Source organism: Ovis canadensis, chromosome 11, assembly GCF_042477335.2.
Source record: "Ovis canadensis isolate MfBH-ARS-UI-01 breed Bighorn chromosome 11, ARS-UI_OviCan_v2, whole genome shotgun sequence".
Lineage (NCBI taxonomy): Eukaryota > Metazoa > Chordata > Mammalia > Artiodactyla > Bovidae > Ovis > Ovis canadensis.
In genome coordinates, this window is record NC_091255.1 from 29,953,175 (window position 1) to 29,970,851 (window position 17,677).

General features: G+C 43.3%; 1 protein-coding gene across 1 annotated transcript in view; it reads right to left on the bottom strand.

The window, feature by feature from the left end:
* BLMH (bleomycin hydrolase) overlaps positions 1 to 8,218 on the bottom strand; it is a 42,504-nt gene extending 34,286 nt beyond the window's left edge. The window contains exons 1-5 of the mRNA XM_069603013.1: positions 7,958 to 8,218; positions 7,457 to 7,675; positions 3,646 to 3,755; positions 2,621 to 2,762; positions 1,404 to 1,492 (exon numbers count right to left, since the gene is read on the bottom strand). Of these exons, the coding sequence (XP_069459114.1) occupies positions 1,404 to 1,492; positions 2,621 to 2,762; positions 3,646 to 3,755; positions 7,457 to 7,675; positions 7,958 to 7,970 (573 nt within the window). The 5' untranslated portion in view covers positions 7,971 to 8,218. The remainder of the gene's footprint in view (positions 1 to 1,403; positions 1,493 to 2,620; positions 2,763 to 3,645; positions 3,756 to 7,456; positions 7,676 to 7,957) is intronic.
* Positions 8,219 to 17,677: the final 9,459 nt, after the last annotated feature.

Here is a 17,677-nt window from a genome sequence, read left to right on the forward strand (position 1 = left end):
GGGCAAAGTTCACAGAAGCAAATGTTTTCCCCAACAACTCCACTTACACATAGACAGAAAAACTTTCTCCATAAGGAGAAAAGACATGGATGAGTCCCCTAAAATACTAGATGGAACTGCTTCTGCTCTGCAACTGATGGTACCCTTTGTGATGTGTCTGGGAATGGGGAAAACATGTGATTTCAAAATGCCCATCACGAAAAAACGGGAGACAAGCTGATTATGCCACTAATTCACTCTAACAGGTTTTAATTTAGAATCTTCCTGGTTGTCTATTTCTTCTCTGTAAAATCATTATGATCATGGCTATGCCAAACCCCAATATACTTTTCATTTTTGTTGTTTTCAATTTTGGGAGATGCCTAAGATAAACATGAGTCATAAACCTAGCCACAGGGCTAAAGAGGATCTTGTTCCCACCTGAAATGGAATCCAATGCCTTACTAATAATGATCTTTCAGCCTGTGGATAATACTCCCCAGAGTTTCCTGAGTGGAAAATAACCTACTTCTCATATTGGGGAAACACATTTTACAGTTTATTTTAAAATGTAGTCTTTCTTCCAGGGATGACAAATCCAATTTTCAGCCTCATAGATCAAGACAGTAGATTTGGGCAACTCCCAGTTCTTAAAAAAGAAATCTGGCAGGCAGAGCAGCATCCCTGTAGGATTCACAGTCCTCCCTGGGAAAATGGGTTACGCAGAGAAGACAGAATGATTCATTAAGATAACTGAGGCAATAAAAAGCAGTTAAGGGACTACATCAAATGTTTTAGTGAGTGGATAAACTACACTTGAGGTAGTTTGGGGAAGCCTAAGAACTCTGCCTCGTCTTTAAGGAGGTCTTCCTTAGGTGTTTGGTTTTACTAGACCATAAAGCTGTCCCAGTCTGCCTCCACTAGAACCAAGTGAGAGGCACAGTAGCCCATGTGCTTGTCCCACACTGAGAATGGGGCTTTCATTCCTCAGTACTCGTAAGAAAGAATTAAAACCAACAGAAATAAAAGTGGGATATTTTTAAAGAGAAGAAAAAAATCACTCTACTAATCACCATTATTTTTAAAAAATAATTATTTTTTTATTTTGGCTGTACTAGGTCTTTGATGCAGTGGGTGGGCTTATTAGTTGCCCCATAGCACATGGGACCTTAGTTCCATGACCAGGGATCAAACCCTTGTCCCCTGCATTAGAAGGTGGATTTTTAACCACTGGACCACCAGGGAAGTCCCATCAGTTACTTTTAAAGTTAATATGCAGCTACACTGCCTTGGATGGACAATGAGAAGCTATCTTATATATAGCCTGTGTACACTGCAATGCCCAGGAATGCCCCTGGAAAATCAGTTAGGAGTTCTAAGGTAAACACATTACATGCAATCCCGCCCTGCTCCGTATGTTGTACCTTGTGATTCAGAATATCATTCATCCTTCTAGTTGCCTCTGTTGTGTAAGTTTCAGGGAAGCACTTCTTAGGGATAACACCATATTTTTCTAAAAGAAAACAAATTTTAATGTTCCATAAAGTAAACGTAAATTCCAAGTGTCAGAAATTTGGACAAAAACAGCTATTGCTTTTAAAAATAGGCCATATTTTGCTAGTCTATCGGTGACTGCAGCCATGAAGTTAAAAGACACTTGCTCCTTGGAAGGAAAGCTATGACAAACCTAGACAGAGTTATTAAAAAGCAGAGACATTACTTCACCAACAAAGGTCTGTATTGTCAAAGCTACAATTTTTTGAGTAGTCGTGTATGGATGTGAGAGTTGGATCATAAAAGGGGCTGAGTGCCAAAGAACTGATGCTTTCAAATTGTGGTGCTGGAGAAGAGTCTTAGAGAGTCCCTTGGATAGCAAGATCAAACCAGGAAATCAATCTTAAATATTAACTGGAAGGACTGATGCTGAAGTTGAAGCTCTAATACTCTGGCTACCTGATGAGAAGAGCCAACTCACTGGAAAAGACTCTGATGCTGGGAAAGATTGAGGGCAAGAGAAAGGGGCGACAGAGGATGAGATGGTAGGATGGCATCACCAACTCAATGGACATGAATGTGAGCAAACTCCAGGAGATAGTAAAGAAGAGGGGAGCCTAGTGTGCTGCAGTCCATAGGGTCACAAAGAAACAGACATGACAACAAAAACAAAACCCAGAAAACTGAACAATCTCATGATATTATTAAACAGGTCATTTAATCTGCATATTTATCCATCCATCTTGGAATTAATTATGTTTTTAGTCTAATACACTTTGCAAAGTACTCAATATGAGGGAGTTTCCCCTAAAGACAATTTTTTGCAAGAGGATATTTTCAAACAGTTGCAGTTTTCAATGTGTTTCTTGATTACATCAATAGATAAGAGAGAAACTTTTTCACAGAAAGTTAGTTATACTTAATACATTTTCTTCTCTAAACTTTAAAGTACCTATATCTTTACCTCCAATTTAAGAAAGGTACTTACTAGGTAAGAACATGAGATAAAGGTTCTTAGAGCTAACTGTATACCCTTCTGGGGACCAGTTCTACACTACACTTAAACACCAAAGAAATGGCCTACGCTGAACTACAGAGCCTTGTTCAATGAAGCTGGGTTTCAGTTCTCTTACAGAAAGGCTCTTACCAACAATATTGACAAGCATATCCCATTGTCCTCCATCATTGGCAGGATTCATAAGCAAATACTGCACCAGCCTACCATCCTCAGGCTCCTTTTTCTGAGCTGTGTCCACAAAAGCATTTAAGAAGAAATAACAGCGTTCAACCTAAAGTAAGAGAAGTTAAATAAAATTAAAGGAGAAAAGAGCTAATATCTTTAAAGGCATTAGCGACAGAACAGGAGTCCTGGAACTACTGCAGACCTGACAGAGTAGCTATTTTTAAACTGAAGCTGATATCTAAATAGCACCGTCTCTGGGACTTCCCTGGTGGTTTAGTAGTTAAGACTCTATGCTTCCACTGCTGGAGGCATGGGTCTGATCCCTGGTTGGGGAAAAGAATCTGCTTGGAATGAAGGAGACACAGGAGTTACAAGTAGCTAAGATCCAACATGCTGCACAGTGTGGCCAAAAAACAAAAAAAAAAAAAAAGAGGAATATCTGGCTTCATAAGAATATATGAAGGATTTTCTTTTAATGTGTGTACACATTTTAATAGTTTATCCTGAACAAGGCAGTGCTTTATTCTGAAACAAAAATCTGATACTTAGACCCTTCGATCAATAAATATCTAACAGACACATACAATGTACACTTTAAAGATTTTCTTTAAAAAAAGGAATACAATTATTTACTGTTTTTCAGACAAGTACTACCCAGAGAAAGGGAATTAGGTCCTAGAAAGACAAATGACCTACATAAAGATGCTAAAAGGAGAAATTATTGAAAACAAAAAGTTTTAAATAAGAAAGACACAAGGAAGTAGTAAGGTAAGTCATCAGACTTATTATTTCATTGCCAAAAAGCCACCTACCAACCCAGTGGTTCTGCCTTTGAAAATAATCAATTTTTGATACTTTGGAAATCAGAACAAACGGTGTCACACCTATAATGGAAGGCAGACGACAACTGGAAAAGCAAGAAATGAAGAAACAGTCCCTACCAAAGCTGATGCTGATACAAAAAGACTCTTGAAAAATCAGTTCCATACCTTGTCCCAGAAAAAGAGGTAAGACTGACTAAATTCAAATTCTTCAATATTGAATCTTCTCATGAATGGAAGTCTCATAACATTCAGACAAGAAAAGATCCAGCATCGCCCTAAAAGGAGAAAGCAAATCAAGAAATTAGGGTGAGTGTTCATATAGATTACACTGTTCTAATTGTATTTCCCAACACTGAATATATGACAACATCTTGGACAATTTAAGACCAATCAAAAAGCAGAAAGATACAAAAACAAGAAAGGTAGTTTCTTTTTGACTATTTGCAATATATATACAAAGTTTTATATCCTTAATATATTTTAAAAAATCTCTTTACATATCACATAAAGAATCAATTACAAATCACCTAAGAAAATTAGAAAAAGAAATATTGATAGGGAAATATGAGTAGAGATCATGAATAACTAATTTAATAGTCAAAAAAGACACAATAGCCAAGAAACTTTTTTTTAAAGTCCATCATAAGATACCTGTTACGTGGGGAAGCATTATTTTATAATTAATAACGCCCAGTATTGGCAAGGACCCAGAGACACAGCATTCTTACACACCTTGGATAAGAATCTAAACAGGTAAAAAACATCTGAAGGCAATTTGGCAGTATATGGCAAAAGTCTCAAAAAGATCCTACCCTTTAATCTGGAATACACAGTATACACCTCAATATAAGGTGACCCTAACATAAGTCAATCCCTACGCCTCCAAGGAGAAATTTTTTTTAAGTTATTTAGTTAACTGGATTATATGAACACTTAAAAATATAGATGAAATAGTAACTACCTATTTAACCTAATACCTAACTTAGTAGCTTAGATATATATTTAAAATCATGTCACTACAATAAATGGACATAGAAGCACTGCGTTTTCCACGTTCACAGGTCATTGTCACACTGTTCCACACTCTTCACAGGCATCTTGGCATCAGTGCCTTTGCCATCATGTTGTTGCTGTTCAGTCGCTCAGTTGTGTCCAACTCTTTGTGACCCCATGGACTGCAGCACACCAGGATTCCCTGTCCTTCACCATCTCCCGAAGCTTGCTCAAACTCATGTCCATTGAGTCAGTGATGCCATCCAACCATCTCATCCTCTGTCATCCCCTCTCTTCCCACCTTCAATCTTCCCCAGCATTATGGTCTCTTTGCTTTCAATGAGTCAGCTCTTCGTATTAGGTGGCTAGAGTATTGGAGCTTCAGCTTTAGCATCAGTCCTTCCAATGCATAGTTAGGATTGATTTCCTTTAGGATTGACTGGTTGGATCTCCCTTGCAGTCCAAGGGACTCTTAAGAGTCTTCTCCAACACCCACAGTTCAAAACCATCAATTCTTTGGCACTCAGCCTTCTTTATGGTCCAACTTTCACATCCATACATGACTATTGGAAAAACCATAGCTTTGACTATATGGACCTTTGTCAGCCAAGTAATGTCTCTGCTGTTTAATACACTGTCTGGGTTTGTCTTAGCTTTTTCTTTTAATCAGAACACATTATCTTCCTTCCGTCTACTATTTTTGAGACAGCAATGTTTTGAATCCATGCATAAAGCTGGCTCTAAAAATGTTATGCTACCCCTCAAGCATATAATCATATTCTTCATTTGTCCTATAAGTGGAAACCACAAACTCCACAATGTCACCATCTTCTGTAATGACTTAAGTGATCTTTGTGCTTCAGTCATGTTTGACTCTGTGATTCCATAGCCTGCCAGGCTCCTCTGTCTATGGGATTCTCCAGGCAAGAATACTGGAGTGGGTTACCATGCCCTCCTCCAGAGGATCTTCCCTACCCAGGGATCAAACCCATATCTCTTATGTCTCCTGCATTAGCAGGCAGGTTCTTTACCATTAGCACACATACCGTGTTTTTCAAAATCACTAACGACTTAGCATACATAAATTACTAATGACTCAGTCACCTCTCTCATACATACAATATTATTTCCTGGTGAGGAAATCTAGATGAACTGTTAATGTGAAAACTGCATGAAAATAAACCACATAGCTCATGTGCTATGTATATCTTCTCTAAGTAAAAGTGACACCACAGAATATATGAGACCTGATTTGTGGCAGATGCATATTTCCAGGCTCTTCCCTAAGAGGTCACTGCAATTCAACACCATGTAAGACCACTGTGACATTACTAATTGAATAATTTGTGGCCTGACAGGCCACACCACCCCAAGCATTTTCTGATGACAAAACCTTAATTATTGCAAGGTCATAATTTTTTCCTCAAAATTTAAAAATCAACTTTACTGAGGTATAATTTATATACAATAAAATACATCTACGTCATAAATGTACACTTTTTTGAGTTTTGGCTGGCTTCAAACAAGCACTGATCTGCTTTCTGCCAAAATAAATAGACTGGGAGAAGTTTTTAAATGGATGGGCAGGCTACAGTCCATGGGGTTGCAAAGAGTCAGACACAACTGAGCAACTAACATACACAGGCTTTAAAAAGTTCTTTTAGTATAATTCTGCTGTGAGAATGTCCTCCTTACTTAGGCTCCTAGATAACCCATCTTTCACTGTAGCTGTCCTTCTTGTGGTGCCAGACTGTAGAACAAGAGCTCTTGACCGGCAAGGCATACAAACTGGTCTCTGAGTGAGAACTGAGCCTTTAGCACATTTGTTCAGTTCAGTTCAGTTGCTCAGTTGTGTCTGACTCTTTGCAGCCCCATGAATCGCAGCACGACAGGCCTCCCTGTCCATCACCAACTCCCAGAGTTCACCCAAACTCATGTGCATCGAGTTGGTGATGCGATCCAGCCATCTCATCCTCTATCATCCCCTTCTCCTCCTGCCCCCAATTCCTCCCAGCATCAGGGTCTTTTCCAATGAGCCAACTCTTCACATGAGATGGCCAAAGTATTGGAGCTTCAGCTTCAGCATCAGTCCTTCCAATGAACACACAGGACTGGTCTCCTTTAGGATGGACTGGCTGGATCTCCTCACAGTTCAAGGGACTCGCAAGAGTCTTCTCCAGCACCACAGATCAAAAGCATCAATTCTTCGGTGCTCAGCTTTCTTCACAGTCCAACCCTAGATGATGCTTTGAAAGTGCTGCACTCAATACGCCAGCAAATTTGGAAAACTCAGCAGTGGCCACAGGACTGGAAAAGGTCAGTTTTCATTTGTTCAAGTTGCAACTAAAAGGCATGCTTAAAAACATTTGATGATGTTTTGATGCAATTACGTTGTGTCTTTTCCATCCCACACATGGCCTTCAGGGCAACATGGAGGAGTTCTCTAGGGTATGAATATTTTTACATGTTTCTTTTTTTAATTTTTGGCTACACTGGGTCTTAGCTGAGGAGCAGGGTTCAGCAGTTGTGGCACAAAGGCTTAGCTGCTCTCAGCCATGTGGGATCTTCACAGACCAGGGATGGAACCCAGGAGCCCTGCATTGACAGACAGATTCCTATCCACTGCTCCACCAGGGAAGTCTCATTTTTCATGCTTTGTACCAAGAAAAGTATCTCCAAGATTCGGGCTGCAATCACATAACTTCAGGACAGAGTATCCGTGAAGTACATTTAAACAGATGACCTTGGACTAGTCAGTCACTTGAGTGCTGAAATCAAATACACCAAGGAGCCACAGAGCAGCAAAACAAGTCACAATGTAGCTTCCTCGGGCCTGCCTGTATCTGTGTCTATTCTCTTAAGAATTTATCCCAAGTTCTCTTTATCCAACCTCTGCTCCCTTTAAGACTGTTCTTAGGTAGGACGCCACAATGGTATGCTCTCAAGAGTGAAGGGACGTGTATAAGAAGTTTGAAGACCTCACCTGAACTCTTCTGGTTGGTGACGGGCTTGCCTTCCTGATGCACGGCGTGCTGGAACACATGCTGGGTACCCTGGACCGTGGCCCTCTTCAGACAGATGTCCAGCAGGTCGTGAGTGGTGCCGACATTCTGGGCCAGTACGAACTGAGGGTCGGAATTCAGTTTCTGAAGCAGAGCCGCTACCTTCTCCGAATTCAGTCCTGCTGGAATACCTGATGGGACTGTAACATCAAAAAGAGGCTGAGGAGGGCTCATCTCCCACACTCGGACTCTAACTTGGTAAGAGCATCCCGCTGTGACCATGGAGCAGCGAAGCCCTTCCCCGGCGTCCTCGCCCACGAAGCTGCCTCCCTCCAGGCCTCTCCAGCCCACCCAGAAAGCTCCATCCCCGCCGTCGCCCGGGGTCCCAGCCCCGGCCCTTCCCCGCCACCCGCCCTCCGGGACGCAGCGGAGCCCCTAGAGGCCCCCCGGCAGAGCCTCGGCAGGGAAGAGCGGCGCCTCACCCGCTCCGTTCATGGCGTCCACGGTGCCCGGGGAGGGAACGGTAGTTTCGGGGTCCTCAGGCCGGGGCCGGGACGGCACAGCGCTTCGCAGCCTGGGCAGCTGGCCTGCCTCTCGCACCCGGAGCGCCGGAAAGAGGAAACCGGCTTTGTGGCGGCGGAGGGCGAGAGAAACGGGGTCCGCGGAGGGACAAAACTCCCCCCACGCGTTGCTGAGTCAGCGCCGTCGGGGCTGGCCCCGCCCAGGGGAGGGCCGAGGGGGCGGGCTGCTGACGCGCTCCGAGCCCCAGCCACCCGCGGGTCCCCCCGCGGTTCCGGCCCACGTGGGCTGCTGTGATTACGCTTCCCGACCCCCGGGGCGTCCTCCGAGGATCCGGTCAGCCCCGAGGCGGAAACCTTATAGAGATTTCATGCTGGGCCTCGGAGGCCGAATACACTAGGATTGTGGATTGATCCCCCCGTTAAACCTTTTCAGAGGCCAAAGGAGGGCTCCAGGCTGTGGAGCGGGCTGAGGAGTCGCATAATTAAACACTGGGTTTAGGTTGAGTTGACTGTCAAAAAATGAACCCAAAGGCGCTTCCAATAGGTCTCCTTTGCTGACCGGTCACTGCAATTTCAGTGGCAACTTGTTGCTTTGATTCTAGTAGAACCACATTTTTATGTTTGAAGGGAAATTGGACTCAAGCTCGTCCCTAACCTCAGTAGCTACCACGGTTCTACAAGCATCCAATTGCTCATTTTGAGGAAATACTCATTCTAGGCTTCATAGCGTCGGTGAGAGTGTCCTACCTAGACCAGAAAGTACCGTGGGGTTTAACTAAGGATGATGACAGAAGTCAGTCTGATTCACCTATACTGTTTTGCTCGGCTCTCTACAAAACCTACAAATGAACAGGTTTTCATCCCCAAGCTTGCAGGATAACTGAGAGGTTTAGCAAGGTTTTGAGATAGTGAAGTCATTCTTTTTTGTTTTTCATGCTCTAAAATCTCAAACCTTAGTAAGATGTTTGGATGGGACCTACAGGTGATAAAACAATATATATTGATCTTTCTACCACTGAAGAAACTGCTTAGTTTCTTAGAATGGTGTGAGTGTTTGGTGGAACCTGGAATCTAGGTCCTAGATTGAAAATCTCTGATTCCTAGAAACTCTAATATCTGGGGAAAACCATACTCAGACACCAATCAGTCATTTGAGAAATCACAGCCTCTATATCCCTGGAAAGACCTGGCTAAAGTTTGGGAATATGACATAGCAACTGTCTCCAATAGGGCCCATGGACTATCTCATTCTGAGATTCTTCTGATGTCTGAAGAAAAGGAATAGGTTGAAAATTATACTGAGAGCAGTCATTGGTCCTTTCACAAAGTGATGTTCAAGCATCATGCTGAATTCAACTCATGAAATTTTATTCAGTATCTACCATGTACAGGTACTAGGCAAGCTGCTGATGATATGGAGATGAACAAGCTTAAACTTGCCCTTCAGAAACACAAAATGTAGTAAAAAATAGAAAAATAACTTCTAGACAGTTCATACTAATACGCCCATAGTGCTAGAAGCTATGAGAAAGGGGCTGTTAATTAGAACTAGAGGTGCCTGAAAAAAAGGGTCCCTTGTGAGCATAGTCTTAAAGAGTGGTTGACAGAATCTCGTAGGGGAAAACACAGAGGAAGGGCATGCAAGACACCACCAAATGCAGGGGCACTAAAGCAAGTGGGAAAATCACTTTCAAGAAACTGATTTCATAGTCTGTTGTGGTTAAGATCAGGGAAGGTACTAGGATCAGGGACAAAGTGTAGGACTGGAAAAGTTGGTTTGGGCCAGAATATGAAAGATTTTATTTGCCATTCCTGCATATCTAGACTTTGTCTTATGGTAAACTAGAAGCCAACATCAGTTTTTTAATAAGAGAGCAATATGCTCATTTCTGGGCTTCCCAGGTGGCTCAGCAGTAAAAGAATCTGCTTGCAATGCAGGAGATGTAAGAGATGTAGGTTCAGTCCCTAGGTCAGGAAGATCCTCAGGAGAAGGCCACAGCAACGCACTCCAGAATTCTTGCCTAGAGAATCCCATGGACAGAGGAGCCTGGCAGGCTACATACAGTCCACAGGGCCACAGTGTCAGTCACAGCTGAAGCATCTGAGCATGCATGCTCATTTCTATGTAAAGAAGGAAACACAGGGATTTCCTGGTGATCCAATGGCTAAGACTCCCCATTCCCAATGCAGGGGGCCTGGGTTTGATCCCTTGTCAGGGAACTAAAGCCCACAGTTCAGTTCAGTTCAGTTCAGTCGCTCAGTTGTGTCCGACTCTTTGCGACCCCATGATCACAGCACGCCAGGCCTCCCTGTCCATCACCAACTCCCGGAGTTCACTCAGACTCACATCCATCGAGTCAGAGATGCTATCCAGCCATCTCATCCTCTGTCATCCCCTTCTCCTCCTGACCCCAATCCCTCCCAGCATCAGTCTTTTCCAATGAGTCAACTCTTTGCATGAGGTGGCCAAAGTACTGGAGTTTCAGCTTTAGCATCATTCCTTCCAAAGAACACCCAGGGCTGATCTCCTTCAGAATGGATTGGTTGGATCTCCTTGCAGTCCAAGGGACTCTCAAGAGTCTTCTCCAACACCACAGTTCAAAAGCATCAATTCTTTGGCGCTCAGCCTTCTTCACAGTCCAACTCTCACATCCATAGGTGACCACAGGAAAAACCATAGCCTTGACTAGATGGACCTTAGTCAGCAAAGTAATGTCTCTGCTTTTTAATATACTATCTAGGTTGGTCATAACTTTTCTTCCAAGGAGTCAGTGTCTTTTAATTTCATGGCTGCGATCACCATCTGCAGTGATTTTGGAGCCCCCGAAAATAAAGTCTGACACTGTTTCCACTGTTTCCCCATCTATTTCCCATGAAGTGATGGGACCAGATGCCATGATCTTCGTTTTTTGAATGTTGAGCTTTAGGCCAACTTTTTCACTCTCCTCTTTCGCTTTCATGAAGAGGCTTTTTAGTTCCTCTTCACTTTCTGCCATAAGGGTGGTGTCATCTGCATATCTGAGGTTATTGATATTTCTCCCAGCAATCTTGATTCCAGCTTGTGCTTCTTCCAGCCCAGCATTTCTCATGATGTACTCTGCATAGAAGTTAAATAAGCAGGGTGACAATATACAGCCTTGGAGTACTCCTTTTCCTATTTGAAACCAGTCTGTTGTTCCATGTCCAGTTCTACCTGCTGCTATCTGACCTGCATACAGATTTCTCAAGAGGCAGGTCAGGTGGTCTGGTATTCCCATCTCTTTCAGAATTTTCCACAGTTCATTGTGATTCACACAGTCAAAGGCTTCAGCATAGTCAATAAAACAGAAATAGATGTTTTTCTGGAACTCTCTTGCTTTTTCCATGATCCAGAGGATGTTTGCAAGATCTCTGGTTCCTCTGCCTTTTCTAAAACCAGCTTGAGGGAAATGGCAACCCACTCCAGTATTCTTGCCTGGAAAAATCCATGGACAGAAGAGCCTGATGGGCTACAGTCCATGGGGCCACAAAGACTTGGACACAACTGAGCACATCACATCACTCATCATGAACTTAGAGAAGAATTCAGAAAAATCGAATCGATATGTGAGAAAATGTGAGTGAGCAGATAATGAATTTAGTTTTGACCCTGGCAAATTTGAAGTACCCACAGGATACCTAGGAAGAGAATTTCAGGAGACAGATGAAAAGATGTCTAGAATTACATAGGTCTTTTATCCAATGACTGAAGTGACTTAGCAGCAGCAGCAGCTATCCAATGAAAGTCAACAAGATTGTAAAGAGAAAGAGAATAAAGCAAAAAAAAAAAAAAAGATGAGCACCAAGAATTGTACCCTGTGCAGCTGCATGCATTGTATAGGGTGTTAACAGCACAAGAATGCCAGGTTGAGTGGGACAAATAAGGCTTGAAACCATGCATCCTGGCCCAAGGCTGTGCCCAGCCAGATTATGGTGCACTTTTTACTATTTGTTACAAGGATGCCATAAGGGAGTGCCATTAACTCTGCAAATAGTGGTTTTAAAGAGTGGGTAAAGACAGAAAAGCCAGCACTAACACACAGAAAGAGCAGTGAGAGAGGGAGGAGAAGACCCAAAGAGTTATGCCCTGGAATCCCAGGAAAACAAGGAGAAGAAGGTGAACAGGACTGAAAGCTTCAGAAAAGTTTGGCAACTGAATCACAGGTGACCTCGGAGAGAACAGCTTCGGTGAATGATGGGGTTGGCAGAAGCCACCACATTGCAGTAAGTTGAGAGGGAAGGAAGTAGCAGGGAAGGTCTTTGGGGAGAAAAGGAAAACTTAAGTCCACTGTGGAGGATGAAAGGTAGGAACCAGTACAGAAGAGAGATTAAATACATGGCAGAGAAGGTGTGATTGATAGGATAGAAGCCCTGGAAAAGAAAAGAGATGGAATCACTGGGGAAGGTGGAGGGGCCAGTTTTACAAGCTCCTGCCACCCTTTTCATGCCAATGACTACATCTCCCCATCCCATGCCCCCAAATTACTATCATCATCACTTTGCCAGCTCTCCTGCTCTGCCCTCATTGCCAGGGTGTCACCCTCAGTACCAGCTTTCCACCCAGCAAGTCACACCCATACACTCGGCCCCCATGTAGAAACAGAGAAGAGCAGAGGGAAACTGGTTTTCCACTGGGTCTGCTCCAGATGACCTAGCCAGGCAGACATTTCCCTAAGAATAGGATTCTTCAGACTTTCCCCTCCATCTCCATCCAGAAGAGATATTGTTGAGCCCTGTGACACCTCATGGAACAAAGCTGCTGGCAGCAGAACTCTAGCATGAAATTCACAATTTTTGAAAGGGGAATCCATGTGAATTCAGTGAATGACATCACCTGCCATTTCAGCTATGCCATTTGCCTGTTGCTTCCATGGGGCTTCCCTAGTTAAACAAACAGATCTAGTGTCAAGGCAAGTTAAAAAAGAATACCAAAAGTATGAGGAGGATTCCAAAGCATCAATAGGAAAAAGACAAATAACCCAATTAAAAAAAAATGGAAAAAAGACCTAAACAGGCATTTCAAACAAAAAGAAGAATGAATGGCAAATAAACAGTAATGTTGGAAATGCATAATAAAATTATAGTAAGATGCCACAGTATCTCTCTCTGTCTCTCTTTTTTTTTATTGGCGCTACCTCCCAGTCATCTGGGAAACTAGCCTGGTCCAGCCAGCTACCCCTTCTCCCAACCTGCTTTGGGGGAATGGCATGGAGTGACAGGCCACCTTCTGAGTGTACTGCAGCCCATGCACTCCCGCAGGGGAAGGGAGGCACTCAAAAATTATGTAACCCCCTGCCTCTGGGTATAGGAGTGGGGGCGGGAGGCAGCACACCTGGGACCTCCCTGCCCAGGGCGATGGAGGGGGTAGGTCGCTGGAATGGCCAGTCCAGGCAGGCCCCAGCTTGCCCTACTCCAAAGCACTGCGCTGCTCTCCCAGTAGACACCAGGGATTTATTTTCTAACTGGGGGAAGGGGCAGGGTCTGGGTGGCGCCACACAGCCACTTCCAGCCTTTTTCTGCAGAGGCTCCGGAGACCACCTTGCTTCCAAAAGTTATGTCTGACCTCCAACTCTAGCCAGGCTGAACCCTGGGGACATTAACTAAAGATAAGAAGGGGTGGGGAGGGGAAACTAGTATGTTGGGGGAATTGGGTGGGTTGAGTTTTACATTTGTTGTTGTCTAGTTGCTAAGTCGTGTCCCAATTCTTTGTGACCCCATGGACTGTAGCCCTGTAGGAGCTCGCCAGGCTCCTCTGTCCAGGGGATTTTCCTGGCAAGAACACTGGAGTGGGTTGCCAGTTCCTACTCCAAGTATCTCTTTTTTGTTGTTTTTTTTTTTTAAATTTATTTTTGGCTGTGCTGGGTCTTTGTTGCTGCATATGGGCTTTCTCCAGGTGTGGTGAGTGGGGTGTACAGGCTGCTCATTGTGGTGGCTTCTCTTGTTGCAGAGCACAGAGTTTAGGCACCTGGGCTTCCGTGTTGGCAGCATGTGGACTCAGTAGTTACAGCTCGTGGGTTGTAGAGCATGCGCTCAGTAGTTGTGGTGCATGGGCTTAGTTGCTCTGAGGCACGTGGAATCATCCTGGACCAGGGATCAAACCCATGTCCCCTGCATTAGCAGGTGGATTCTTAGTCACTGAGCCAAGGAAGCCCCACATTATCTCTTGATAGGCAAAACTTTTAAAGGCAGTTATCAAAAAGGACTATGGGCAATTCTTACATACTGCTTGTGGAGATATAAATACTATAGCCTGTTGGAGAACATTTGTCAACATTTGTAAAGCTGAAGATGCATGTACTCTATAGCTCAGAAACTTTATTCGTGGTTGTGTATTCGAAAACTACACCATCCAAAGTGGTAGCCACTAGTCACTCGTGGTTATTTAAATTTGTTTATTAAAATTAAAGTTAAAATTTTACTTTCTCAAGACTGTAGTCACATTCCAAGTGCTTAGTAATGACATGTGGCTGCCAAATTGATGAGTGTAGATACAGAACTCTTTCATCATCACAGTAATTCCATTGGGCAGCCCTGCCCTAGAGAAATTCTCACATATGTGCACTAGGCATCAGAGTCATGAGTGTTTATGTGAGCATTGCTGGTGATTGCACAGAACCTGGAAAAAACTCAAAAGTTCATCAACAGGAGTGTGCATTCATTATGACATATTCGTACAATGGAATACTACAGAGAAGATGAAGATCATCAACACGGGTGAATTTCAGAAATCTAACACTGAAGGCAAAAAGCAAATTGGGAAACAAATGGAACACAACCATATTTTAAAAGTTCAACAGTGAACAAAATTAAATAATGTGTTTTTTAGACATACATGGTAAAAGAATTGTCTTTTTTTTTTAAGAATTGTCTTTTAAAACAAGGGAGTATTAAACACCAAATTCAAGATTGTGTTTGCCTTTGGGGGAGAGACACAGACAGCTTCAACGTTGTTAGCAATATCAAGTTTATTAAACTGGTGGTGGGTACATGGGTTTTCATCTTATTTGTTATATCTGATTTCATACATTTTCTAATTTTGTCCGTATGAAATATTTCCTCTTAAGAAGATCACTCTACCTGCTGTGTAAATAATAGACTGAAGGGAGATGGGAATGTAAGTAAGTCAGAGACCGGTTAGAAGACTGTAATTTGTCCAGGCAAAAGGTGACTGCTGACCTGGCTCAAGAGGGCAAGAATGGAGATGAAAGGAAGAGGATGAATTAGGGTCTATATCGTCCAGGTGAATCACCCTAACCCTGACCATTATGATCTGGTAGAGGCTTGCATAGTGTAACATGGAGCGTGGAAGAGGAATAGGTAAGTCAGACTGGGAGTGTTCGGGAGAGCTCCTCGGAAGAGAGGACAGATCATCTGAATTGGGACAGTTAAGGGTTTGTTAGGGCTTCCCAGGTGGCACTAGTGGTAAAGATCTCACCTGCCGACACAGAAGATGGAGGAGACACGGGTTCGATCCCTGGGTTGGGAAGATCCTCTGGAGAAGGAAATGGCAACCCACTCCAGTATTCTTGCCTGGAGAATCCCATGGACAGAGGAGCCTGGTGGGCTACAGTCCATGGGGTGGCAAAGAGTCGGACACGACTAAAGTGACGTAGCAGCAGCAGCAGGAACTGAAGAAGTGAAGTGTGAAGTGAAATGTAAGTCGCTCAGCGGAGTCTGACTCTTTGCCACCCCATGGACTACAGTCCATGAATTCTCCAGGCCAGAACACTGGAGTGGGTAGCCATTCCCTTCTCCAGGGGATCTTCCCAACCCCGGGATCGAATGCCGGTCTCCCACATTGCAGGCGGATTCTTTACCAGCTGCACCACCAGGGAAGCCCAGAGACAACAGGGTCCAAACATGGAGGACCTTTTCTACTAACGTTTTCTGTGTTCTGAAACTTTAACCCTTTGTGAGTTATTGGATGGGACCTACAGTTGATAAAATAGGTGCAATAGATCCTTGGAAAGTCTAAGTCTCAGAACAGTGACCATAGAACAGCTTCAGTGACTGCTGGGATGGGCAGAAGCCAGAATTGCAGTAAGCTGAGTGGGAAGGAAGGTCTCTGGGGGGAAAGGAAAACTAAAGTAATGTGGGCCTGGAGGATGAAAGGCAGGAACCAGTGCAGATGAGAGACTAAACACATGGCAGGGAAGGTTCGTTCAATTGCTAAAATAGAAGCCTCTGGAAAAGAAGAGATGGAATCACTGGGGAAGGTGGAGGGGTCAGTTTTACAAGCTCCTGCCACCCTTTTCATGCCAATGACTACATCTCCCCATCCCATGCCCCCAAATTACCATCATCATCACTTTGCCAGCTCTTCTGCTCCACCCTAGTTGCCAGGGTGTCACCCTCAGTACCAGCTTTCCACCCAGCAAGTCACACCCACATACACTCAGCCCCCGTGTAGACACAGAAAAGAGCAGAGGGAAACTGGTTTTCCACTGGGTCTGCTCCAGATGACCTAGCCAGGCAGACATTTTCCTAAGAATAGGATTCTTCAGACCTTCCCCTCAGTCCCATCCGGAAGAGGTATTGTTGAGCCCTGTGACACCTCATGGAACAAAGCTACTGGCCGCAGAACTCTACAATATTATTTATTTATTTATTTTATTTATTTTAATTGGCAGTTAATTACTTTAAATATTGTACTGGGTTTGCCGTACATCAACATGAATCCGCCACAGGTACACATGTGTCCCCCATCCTGAATCCCCTCTCTCCTCCCTCCCCGTACCATCCCTCTGGGTTGTCCCAGTGCACCAGCCCCAAGCATCCAGTATCATGCATCGAACCTGGACTGGCAATTCATTTCATATATGATACTATACATATTTCAACGCTATTCTCCCAAATCATCCTATCAAGATGATCCTACCCTCGCCCTCTCCCACAGAGTCCAAAAGACTGTTCTATACATCTGTGTCTCTTTTGCTGTCTCGCATACAGGGTTATCGTTACCATCTTTCTAAATTCCATATATACGCGTTAGTATACTGTATTGGTGTTTTTCTTTCTGGCTTACTTCACTCTGTATAATAGGCTCCAGTTTCATCCACCTCATTAGAACTGATTCAAATGCATTCTTTTTAATGGCTGAGTAATATTCCATTGTGTATATGTACCACAGCTTTGTTATCCGTTCGTCTGCTGATGGACATCTTGGTTGCTTCCATATTTTAGAAAATATGAAATCCACAATTTTAGAAAGAAAATTGCCTCCATGGGGCTTCCATAGTTCAACAGATCCAGTGTAGAGACAAATTTAAAAATAATACTGAAAATATGTAGAGAACTCCTGAACATCAATAGGAAAAAAAGACAACCTAATGAAAAAGGAAAAAAGATCTAAACAGGCATTTCACACAAATGCCTGTGAAATGTGAAATAAAACTCTAATAAGATGCCATGTTATTTCTTGATAGGTAAAAAATTTAAAGGCAGGCAGTAAGAAAGTACTATTGGCAATTATTACATACTGCTTGTGGAGATAAAAATTATATTACACACAAGTTGGGAAACATTTGTCAATATTTGTAAAGTTGAAGATGCATGTACTCTTATAGCCCAGACACTTTATTTCTGGTTGTGTATTCGAAAACCATGTCATCCAATATGGTAGCCACTAGCCACTTGTGACTATTTAAATTTGTTTAGTAAAGT